The following is a 12,163-nucleotide window of genomic DNA, read 5'->3' as shown; positions in this document are numbered from 1 at the left end:
TCTATGTTGGTGGAAAAACCTTCTCTCCTCCAGACGCAAAGAATGCCCCCTTGTGCCCGTCACCTTCCTTGGTATAAACAGATCCTCAGCGAGATATTTGTATTGTCCCCTTATATACTTATACATGGTTATTAGATCGCCCCTCAGTCGTCTTTTTTCTAGACTAAATAATCCTAATTTCGCTAATCTATCTGGGTATTGTAGTTCTCCCATCCCCTTTATTAATTTTGTTGCCCTCCTTTGTACTCTCTCTAGTTCTATTATATCCTTCCTGAGCACCGGTGCCCAAAACTGGACACAGTACTCCATGTGCCGTCTAACTAGGGATTTGTACAGAGGCAGTATAATGCTCTCATCATGTGTATCCAGACCTCTTTTAATGCACCCCATGATCCTGTTTGCCTTGGCAGCTGCTGCCTGGCACTGGCTGCTCCAGGTAAGTTTATCATTAACTAGGATCCCCAAGTCCTTCTCCCTGTCAGATTTACCCAGTGGTTTCCCGTTCAGTGTGTAATGGTGATATTGATTCCTTCTTCCCATGTGTATTACCTTACATTTATCATTGTTAAACCTCATCTGCCACCTTTCAGCCCAAGTTTCCAACTTATCCAGATCCACCTGTAGCAGAATACTATCTTCTCTTGTATTAACTGCTTTACATAGTTTTGTATCATCTGCAAATATCGATATTTTACTGTGTAAACCTTCTACCAGATCATTCATGAATATGTTGAAGAGAACAGGTCCCAATACAGACCCCTGCGGTACCCCACTGGTCACAGCAACCCAGTTAGAGACTATACCATTTATAACCACCCTCTGCTTTCTATCACTAAGCCAGTTACTAAACCATTTACACACATTTTCCCCCAGACCAAGCATTTTCATTTTGTGTACCAACCTCTTGTGCGGCACGGTATCAAACGCTTTGGAAAAATCGAGATATACCACGTCCAATGACTCACCGTGGTCTAGCCTATAGCTTACCTCTTCATAAAAACTGATTAGATTGGTTTGACAGGAGCGATTTCTCATAAACCCATGCTGATATGGAGTTAAACAGTTATTCTCATTATGTTAACTATATGTTACTATATGTTACTTATAAAATGTGTCCCCTCATACCATGAAACCGTCCCGGAGATGGCACTTTCCTTCGTAATGAGACGCAGCACAGCCATTATTCCCCCCCCCCGCCCTTCCTTGGCGCCGGGTGCCGCCTCCTCAGCGTTGTTTGAATCTGTCCCGTAGCCTGCGCTGTTATGTTAAACTTTGGCCATGCGCAGTTAGCACTGCCCTTCTTCTGACATCATTTGGTGTCAGGCTGACTGCACCTGTGCGGCCGCGCTGCCCGAGATCCCGCCTCGCAGTGTCTTCTGATTTTATCACACTGTGGGGCTGGGATTCCTGGGCATGCGCAGTGCATATCTTCGCCTCTCACTCATCTCCTTCCGGCTTCTTCAGACTGTGCGGCATCACGGCCATGGCATTCAATTAGGGATCAGCTGACGCCGCACAGTCTCAAGAAGGCATAGGGTGATGAGTGAGAGCCTGAGGCGAAGATATGCACAGCGCATGCCCATGAATCCCAGCCCCGCAGTGTGAATAAATCAGAAGACACTGCGAGGCGTGATCTCTGGCAGACACATTTTATAAGTGTTTAGTTCTGCGTTTGCAAGGAACATAATTAAAAGAGCCACACACAATACTTACCTCTCCTCCTTGTTTCCCTGCTGCTCTGATTTCTGCAGTGCGTCTCAGCGTCTCATCAGTTTCACTGCTGAAACACGCTGTGTCAGAGGCAGAGGGGGAGTGTTGGTTGAGGGAGAGTCACATGACACTCTCTCCTCCATCACTGCTTTCAACTTTATGGGCAAATAGAGACTGATAAAAAGTGATAATGGGCAGCATGGTAGCTCTGTGTTTGGGGGGGGGTTTCCTCTGGGTACTCTGGTTTCCTCCCACATTCCAAAGACATACTGATAGGGAATTTAGATTGTGAGCCCAATAGGGGACAGCTATGATAATGTGTACAAACTGTAAAGCACTGCGAATATGTTAGTGCTATATAAAAAAATTAAGTTGAATGCGATAAGTTGAATGCGCAATGTGGGGAGGGTGGCGCCGGGCCCTCTTACTCCATCTTACTCAGGGGCCCCATAGCGGCTACTAGCTGGGGGCCCCTGGATGAGTGGGGGCCCTAGGCGGCTGCCTGGTCTGCCTGCCCCTAACGTTGGCCCGGATTATGGAATGCTGTATATGAGCCCTGAAAGGCGGTGACCGTAACTCGTAGGGGCCAAAACTACTGATAGGTTCACTTTAAGCATGTATTTTACATTTTGTTTCAATAAACTCCCTCTAAAATTTGTATACGTTTATATTTTAGAGAGAGAAGGTAGGCTGTAGGACACCAATAGGCACTAGAGGTGAGCAAATGATTCAATTAACTGAATTTGCGCCAAATTTTCTGGAATTCAATAAATCAAATTCAAATAGTAATTGGCTTTGTGCAAATCTCCTAAAATAGCCACCATCATTTTACACATTTCAGAAGATTTTATAAGCCAGGGAAAACTTATATGACGTCAAGCACGGCCGAGTAGACTTCCCAATAAATGCCTTACTGCTATCAAATCACTGGGTGTTGTTCAGCCAATCGAGAGAGATTATCATGACAGTGATTAATCTGGATAACTAGAGAATGTCACAGCTTAAGGTACCTTCACACATAACGATATTGTTAACGATATCATTGCTTTTTGTGACGTAGCAACGATATCGTTAATGAAATCGTTATGTGTGACAGCAACCAACGATCAGGCCCCTGCTGGGAGATCGTTGGTCGTTGAATAAAGTCCAGAACTTTATTTCGTCGCTGGACTCCTGCTGACATCGCTGGATCGGCGTGTGTGACACCGATCCAGCGATGTCTTCACTGGTAACCAGGGTAAACATCGGGTAACTAAGCGCAGGGCCGCGCTTAGTAACCCGATGTTTACCCTGGTTACCATCCTAAAAGTTAAAAAAAACAAACAGTACATACTTACCTACAGCCGTCTGTCCTCCAGCGCTGTGCTCTGCACTCCTCCTGTACTGGCTGTGAGCGTCGGTCAGCCGGAAAGCAGAGCGGTGACGTCACCGCTCTGCTTTCCGGCCGCTGTGCTCACAGCCAGTACAGGAGGAGTGCAGAGAAGCCCAGCGCCGGGGACAGACGGCTGTAGGTAAGTATGTAGTGTTTGTTTTTTTTTACTTTTAGGATGGTAACCAGGGTAAAGATCGGGTTACTAAGCGCGGCCCTGCGCTTAGTTACCCGATGTTTACCCTGGTTACCGGCATCATTGGTCGCTGGAGAGCGGTCTGTGTGACAGCTCTCCAGCGACCAAACAGCGACGCTGCAGCGATCCGGATCGTTGTCGGTATCGCTGCAGCGTCGCTTAATGTGAAGGGGCCTTTAGCCGTAGAGATAGGGAGTGAAAGTCATAAACACAGAATAAACTGTACAGATAGTGTGTGAGACAGTGAAGCAGTAGTTTAGAGCATGAGGAAAAGAGAAATAATACAGAGATTTAATTGATAGGGAAAGAGGGACAGGAAAGCTGGCAGCTGCTGCTTTCTTGATAAGTATGGTCACAATGCTGCTGATTTACTTCGTTTCAGTAACAAAAATTTTTTTAATTTATGCAGAAGCTGGCCACCAATATTTCTCAATAAAAAATTATCTCTGACAACCTGTCTCGCAAAGTTTCTGTGTGTCAAAGGACTTATTTTTTTGCACACCTGTTTTATTAGTCTAATTTGACTTACATACGTGGCACCAATACTGTGACCTGTTTCCACTATTATTTTTTGGAGTTTAGCTAGCATTTATTGGCTGTTCCATTTGGGAAAGAGTGGAATATTGTTAAAAAGAATATAATAAAAATAGTCATTTAACTCTGTGCCTCACAAAGTGTGCATGTCACAAACTACAGAATTTTTGCACACTGGCTTTATTAGTCAAATTTGTATGTACACACCTCACCAAATACTTTGGCAAGCTTCTTCTGCAGTTTTTAGGTGTGTACCTGGCATTTCTTGGTCACTCCTTTTTGAAATGGGAGAATGTGTTAAAAAATTAAAAAAAGTAAAAAATACAGACATTTTACTTTGTGACTGTGTGCTACACAAAGTGTGCTTGTCATGAACTACTGCTTTTCTTCCATAACAAAGGGTATTGGAGAGTTGTGATGAACAAGCACTAAAATGCTCGAGTGCTTGCTACTCGAATCGAGCAGGTCAGACACTCGAACGAGCTCAACTCGAGTAACGAGTATAATGGAAGTCAATTAGGTTAACGAAGAAAGAGGTCAACGACCCTTTATATGCTAGTTTCAAACTTGCAGCTCCACCTCATAGCTGTTCCTGACCTGGTCATTTCCTCTCTCTATAAAATCTGGCCAGACCTTCAATTGCTTACCAGTTAAAGTTTTATTTCTGAGCTCCTTGGAGTTGCTATACAAGTTGAAGATTATTGTTGCTGCTGGACATTGTTGCATGCTATTTTGGGGTGTTTCCTTTCCTCATTGTCCTATTCCCATTTGGTTTGTACATTCTTACTCTTCCTTATATACCTCTCTACCTTTGGTGAGTGTTTTGCATGTTTCAGGAGGGGACAGCTTAGGGAATAACAGGAGAACAGTAACGCTGTTGGCCCAAACATCCTCACCTTCAGAGATAGCTTTGGGAGCAGGGATAGTTAGGGTCCTAGTCCTAGGGATGGTTTAGGGCCCCTTTCACAAATCACGTACAGTCACAGCATGACAATATTTCATCTGCTACATATGTATGCGGAGTCTCAACTATTGACTATACGCTTGCATGGAACTATATGTCTCCTTTTCGACGTGTAGCATCTATATTTGGTTGTGCGCCCTCTCTTTTTGTACATCCCCTACTGACTACCTTGATCCCTAATAAATTGTTAATTCTTTATATTTGAATGATTTATAGACTACTTGGTAGTTTTTTCTCATTTTTATTGTTCTTGGTGTGTTTTTTAACTAACTCGTCCTATTGGCATAATTGTCCAATGACATGTTTATGTAAGAGAGATGGACTGTTCTGTTGTGTTCCTACCTCTGAAGACAACAATTGCACTATGTGTACAGTATCATGTGGTTTTACATGTAATATGACTAGTGTTGTGCATCTTCTATATTGATGGTAGTGTACAATGTATAAGTAAAGTGTCAATTTACCATGTGAGTAGCTCCTAGTGCAAGGTAAGCACAGGATTAGACTAGGCATAAGTCCTGTTCACATAGTTAAGTTGCTTAGCAATAGCATAGGACAATAAGATAAGTACAATAGCTTTAGTCTATAGGATAGGATATAGTCAATGGCTAGAACAAGCCCAGTGAGTGGGGGCTAGTGTTAGTAAAGAGTGGCACTTCCTGTTAGTGGAACATTAAGGAAAGTACCGTAACAAGGTTAAGGTGCGGTGGGCTTCTAGGGCCAGCATGTGTCCTAGCCCTAGTGGAATCCCAAACGGATGCCCCTGTCATGGCAAGTGCCCAAGGTCTGGTATAGGGGCTGCTGGGCACATTGTTCCCACTAGCGTACAGTGATAGATGGACAGGGACCCGTGTAGACGGAAGGTGGAAGATCCTTGGTGCACTGCTGAAGTGGACAGGAAATCTCTGAGGCTCCCTGACGGAGTCACTGGCAGGGCTGCCACTAGGAATTTCGGGGCCTCATACTGGCAACATTTTTGGGCCCCCTTGAGACTCCGACCAGGCTCCACCACAGCACTGCCTCCACATCTCAAACCTTCCACAATCCCATCGCCCACTCTTGGAAAAACTCATCTTCTGCACCACATCCTCATCAATCTGATATTAACAGTTCCCAGCAAACCAGATCACATACATAGCCAGCAGCTTTTGTTTTGGCCAAAAGAATTTTTAAGCCGCCACCACGATAAGGTAGACTCTTTTGGTCAGGCCCTACTCTACTCTAACCTATTAAACATTTCTTAAATTATCCAATACTCTTTTAGGTATATTTTTTATTTATGTTTCTTTATGGGAATGAGTCACATATATTTTTTAGAATGACCATAAATACCACATACAAGGGACAAATACCATCACACCATGACCAGACGATACAAAGTCATGGAATAATATCACATAAGAGGAACAAATACCTCCATACTGTGACTAGATCACATATTACCATCACATAGTGACCAGATAATACCACATACAGGGAGAAATACTGCCATACCATAACCAGATCACATACTACCACCACATAGTGACCGAATACTACAATACCGATCATTAATAAAAAAAAAACCCACAACACTAATGCTATTATACAAAGGAGCTCTGTATATAATGTCAGTGTACAGGTAATACAGTGATCACCTGTGACATTATATACAGAAGCTCTGTATATAGTGTCAGTGTACAGGTAATACAGTGATCACCAGTGACATTATATACAGGAGCTCTGTATATAGTGTCAGTGAATAGGTAATAGAGTGTATAGTGTCAGTGTACAGGTAACACACTAGCTCACCAGTGACATCTCTAACTGAAGTCCTTCATCTTTGCTTTTCCTTTTCATGCAGCACAGACTGCCATCATTTCTTCTAGCTAGGACTCGTCTCTGCATAAAATAACACATAGTTACCTAGAGCACCGCTTCAAGAGCACATTCTCCACTTTTCCCTTTCTTCTACACTACACAGCTGAATATAGATGTGCACCGACCATTAATATATAATTAGTTATTATTAATCCAACACTGTGCCCCCACCAACTATAAATAGCCATTTCCCCACTTAATAAATATATACATTAATTAACCCCTGTACTCTTTCCCCCAATACATTACCAGTCACTGCATCCTCAACGACCCCACAATGTGCCTCCCGCTCCCCCGATTCATTATATTTACATGCCCCTTCCGCCCCAATTCATTGTCATGTCTTTTCTCTCTCCCACCCTCTATTCATTATCAGCTGCTCTATCCCCACATTCAATACATCATTTACTCTCCCACCTTCAAAATTCATCATTATTTGCTCTCCCCAGGTCCTCATTTGCTCTCGCCTTCCCCCACCTTCAATTGAATTGCTGTCCCCGTCCCTCACTTCATCATTTGCAGTCCCCTTCAATTCATCATTTGCTGTCCTCTTCCCCCCTCACTTCATCATTTGCAGCCCCCCTTCCCCCCTCACTTCATCATTTGCAGCCCCCCTTCCCCCCTCACTTCATCATTTGCAGTCTCCTTCCCATAAAACCATGTGCAGTCCCCTTCTGTTCATGTGCAGTCCCCGTCCCCTCCCTCACATCATTTGCAGCCCTCCTCCATCATTTGCAGCCCCCATTCCATCATTTGCAAATTACAGCCCCCCTCCATCATCATTTGCAATCCCCTTCCATCATTTGCAGCCCCCTCCATCATTTGCAGATCCCCTTTTCATCATGTGTAGACTCCCCCTTTCATCACATGCAGACTCCCCCTTTCATCACGTGCAGACTCCCCCTTTCATCATGTGCAGACTCCCCTTTCATCACGTGCAGACTCCCCCTTTCATCACGTGCAGACTCCCCCTTTCATCACGTGCAGACTCCCCCTTTCATCATGTGCAGACTCCCCCTTTCATCATGTGCAGATTCCCCCTTTCACCATGTGCAGAACCCCTCCTTTCATCATGCGCAGATACCCCCTTTCATCATGTACAGAACCCCTCTTTCATCATGTGCAGATCCCCCTTTTATCATGTGCAGTCCTCCCCCCCCCCCATCCCCTTTTCATCATGTGCAGATCCCCTCCTCGTCCATTTAATAAAGAAAAAAAATCCTTTTTCACACTTACCTTACAAGCGATCCCCAGCAGGCGCAACTCCTCTTCTTGTCACAGTGTCCTTGTACATGTCGGCGCATACGCAATGACGTTATCGCATATGGGCCGACACCAGACCAGAAGTTCAGGGAGGGTGGAGGGAGTCGGAGCTGCGCAGACATCAAGGTAAGATGGCTGTGCACAGTTCCCCCCAGAAAGCTCTGGAGCCCCTGCGCCAACGTGTGTGTTGCAGGTCTGCAGCGCACAGCACATTAGTGCAGGATGGGGCCTGATGAGCAGTAGCACAAGAGGTGGGGCCCTGCGAGCCCCCCTGTGTGCCAATGGTCATCGGGCCCCATACAGCAGTAAGGGCAGTAATGCCCTGATGGCGGCCCTGGTCACAGGGCTTAGAGGTAGCCTACGATGAATAAGTGGTAGCGCTGAAGATGCATTGTACTAAGAAAGTAAGAAACATGAAGTGTGTGCCCTATCCCGCATAGTACACCCTGTTGCAATGAACTTGATGTCACCTGAGATGTGTGTGGCGGAGACAGTGGAGGCTTGCGGCCCAGAAGTGAGAGTGATGCACCTCACGCCTGATGGCACACTGGGACTAAGATAATGTTTTCTTGTAAAATGCCAGAGCATAACTGGACAGCAGCTCTTGAAAACTTGACATAAACATAACACATTTATATGTATAGAGATCTATATTCCACATATTTCCTGCATTTATGCATATTCTTCCTTTGTACTCTGTATGTGTATATTGTATGTTTAGGAAAAGGTATATTCTGATAGCAGTTTTACAATTATTTTCTACTGGTATATATTTGTCATCCAATCCATGAATAAAATATATTCCACTATTAAAGTACATTCCCTCTAAAAAGTTAAAGGCAAACTGAAATCTAAATTAGCTACCGTACTTTTTTTATTTTTTTCCTTTTTGAGCAACTTCCTCTGATATATGTGCATTAGATCTGTTGTTAGTACCAATGTTAGTAATGTACACACTTGTACTACGTCTAAACTTTTTAATGTTGTGTTGTCTTTCCAAACTATTACCTTCTAGGGCTCATTTAGACATCAGTGTTATCAGAGTTTCTTCAGAGATTGGTCTGATTTTTATCAGTTTTTCTCATATGTAAAAAAGAAAGGAGTTTCTCCACTTCCCCCCATCTAATTTAGTGAAAATCGGACGGCACTTGAACCAAGTCCTGTTCAAATTTCTCCCAGACCCAAAGACTTGAATTGCCAATTTTGAACCGGCACTTGGAACAACCTCGGACATGTCTCTATGATTTTGCTTGTAAAAACATCAGACCTGTGAACAGCCCCATTCACTGTTATAGGTTCCTGCGCTATCCATGAAAAACAGCATTCGTCAGCAAAAACCTGATGTCTGCATGAGCCCTTAAACTGATTAAAACATGGATTTAAAATTCTTGCCATACTATGATCAATTAGGAATATTTTGTTAGGGAAAATTCCATTCTTGGTAACAAGGTTGTGATGCCCTCTAGTGAGAAGTTTGCAGTACTGCAGTGTCCCTTTATTGCTGTGCTCAGTCTCTCTATAAAGTGTCCAGGCTGGTGGGAAAATATCATCTAAATATATTGAGAGATCATTTGTATCAGATCTTTGTAAATGAATAAATGTATTGTTAATAAAGAAAGCCTCACAAAAAACGTCACACATATGTGAACAATAAAATGATTTATTTTCTTTATTTTATGGGGGTTTTTTTGTTTGTTTTTTTCAAACAAATTACAAGGCAGAAAAAGTTTTTCAAGTCAGACTAATAGAAGTTTCCAAGAATTTTATTATTTCAATTATGTGGGTGAACAAGGATATCTGCAGGTACCTGCTGACAGGCAGTGCAGTGGAAAATGTGAAACATTGTTCGTTTTTTGTCTGATAGTGTACAGAACTTACTACATCATAAAGGGCCATCATTTTTTTTTCACTTGTCTGCTTTGTAAAATCAAGTTTTGGCCTGTAGTGTCACCTGAGAAATTTGCTTTGATAGGACCCCCTAATTGTCAGACATAATATAATCACATGGTATAATTAGTTGTATGTCCCTGTAATGCAAGGACATCCTGGGTCACCCAAAGTAAGAGGATCGTGTAATAATAATCTAGAATTCCCTAGGATTTTCAAACCAAACATCTCTTTTATACTTCTAATAATACAGTTATATATTAAACAACTAATAAGCACAACAGGAAATAGTGTAGTTTATTAGTCTGGAAATAAGACATATTCTCTGTTCTTTGTCCACTCCTTACTTGAATCCTGAAGGGAAGAAAAAAAGCAAAAAAAAAGGATCAGAAACCTTTTTTTTCCCCAAGGAATGTTCTGCAAAATAAACTTTTGCCATTGTGCCTATTTGACATCTAAGGCGACCTCACAGTGGCAGATAATGAAATCATTCAGTGTCCAGATAGTAATACCAAACATTTGCCTAAATAAGTCTAGGTGTTTTATCAGCAGGAGATTATCACCACAGGACAATTGGCGCGAGGAGCATCGGTAAACGCTTTGCCTGGATCCGGGGGCCAATGGAGGGTGAGTATATAACTATTTTTTTAACAGGGATATGATGCCCACATTGCTATATACTACGTGGGCTGTGCAATATACTATGTGGGCTGTGCAATATACTGCGTGGGCTGTGCAATATACTACGTGGGCTGTGCAATATACTACATGGGCTGTGCAATATACTGCGCGGGCTGTGCAATATACTGCGCGGGCTGTGCAATATACTATGTGGGCTGTGCAATATACTGCGTGGGCTGTGTCATACACTACGTGGGCTGTGTTATATACTGCGTGCGTGGGCTGTTATAAACTATGTGGCTGTGTTATATGCTATGTGGGCTGTTATACACTCCATGGGCTGTGCTATATACTCCGTGGGCTGTGCTATATACTCCGTGGGCTGTGCTATATACTATGTGGCTGTGCTATATACTACGTGGCTGTGCTATATACTACGTAGCTGTGCAATATACTACGTGGCTGTGCTATTTACTACATGGGCTGTTATATACTACGTGGCTGTGCTATATACTACGTGGCCGGCCGCGAACAATCAGCGACAGGCGCAGTCCAGCGCGGGATTTGAACCACGCTTCGCGGCCGACTGAATCCTGTGTATTCAATGTATTATTCTAAAATCTTCATAAATAAACTACATACATATTCTAGAATACCCGATGCATTAGAATCGGGCTACCATCTAATGTCTTATATTCTAGGTTCTTCAAAGTAGCCACCTTTTGCTTTGATGACTGCTTTGCACACTCTTGGCATTCTCTTGATGAGCTTCAAAAGGTAGTCACCGGGAATTGTTTTCACTTCACAGGTGTGTTCTGCCAGGTTTAATAAGTGGGATTTCTTGCCTTATAAATGGGGTTTGGACCATCAGTTGTGTTGTGCAGAAGTCTGGTGGATACACAGCTGATAGTCCTACTGAATAGACTGTTAGAATTTGTATTATGGCAAGAAAAAAAAAGCAGCTAAGTAAAGAAAAACGAGTTGGGGATTTATTCAAAATTGAAAGCATACTGAACCAGCATGGCTACCACAGCATCTTGCAGCGGCATGCTATTCCATCTGGTTTGTGTTTAGTTGGACCATCATTTATTTTTCAACAGGACAATGACCCCAAACACACCTCCAGGCTGTGTAAGGGCTATTTGACCAAGAAGGAGAGTGATGGGGTGCTCCGCCAGATGACCTGGGCTCCACAGTCACCAGACCTGAACCCAATCAAGATGGTTTGGGGTGAGCTGGACCGCAGAGTGAAGGCAAAAGGGCCAACAAGTGCTAAGCATCTCTGGGAACTCCTTCAAGATTGTTGGTGATGACTACTTCTTGAAGCTCATCAAGGGAATGCCAAGACTGTGCAAAGCAGTCATCAAAGCAAAAGGTGGCTCCTTTGAAGAACCTAGAATATAAGTCATAATTTCAATAGTTTCACACTTTTTGTTAAGTATATAATTCCACATGTGTTAATTCATAGTTTTGATGCCTTCAGTGTGAATGTACAATTTTCATAGTCATGAAAATACAGAAAAATCTTTAAATGAGAAGGTGTCCAAACTTTTGGTCTGTACTGTATATATATATATATTCCTCCGGGCACTCCGGTTTCCTCCCACATTCCAAAGACATACTGACAGGGAATTTAGATTGTGAGCCCCAATGGGGACAGCAATGATAATGTGTGTAAAGCGCTGCGGAATATGTTAGCGCTATATAAAAATAAAGATTATTATTATTATTATTATATATATATATATATATATATATA

At 42.9% G+C, this 12,163-nt stretch overlaps 1 protein-coding gene across 1 annotated transcript in view; it reads right to left on the bottom strand.

The window, feature by feature from the left end:
• Window positions 1–9,540: 9,540 nt before the first annotated feature.
• Window positions 9,541–12,163, bottom strand: part of WFDC3 (WAP four-disulfide core domain 3) — a 111,249-nt gene continuing 108,626 nt past the window's right edge. The window contains exon 6 of the mRNA XM_069752232.1: window positions 9,541–10,137. Coding sequence (XP_069608333.1) covers window positions 10,127–10,137 — 11 coding nt within the window. The 3' untranslated portion in view covers window positions 9,541–10,126. The remainder of the gene's footprint in view (window positions 10,138–12,163) is intronic.

This window comes from Ranitomeya imitator, chromosome 2, assembly GCF_032444005.1.
Source record: "Ranitomeya imitator isolate aRanImi1 chromosome 2, aRanImi1.pri, whole genome shotgun sequence".
NCBI classification, from domain to species: domain Eukaryota; kingdom Metazoa; phylum Chordata; class Amphibia; order Anura; family Dendrobatidae; genus Ranitomeya; species Ranitomeya imitator.
The sequence above is the reverse complement of the archived record's forward strand: the minus strand, read 5'-3'. Positions and strand labels throughout refer to the sequence as shown.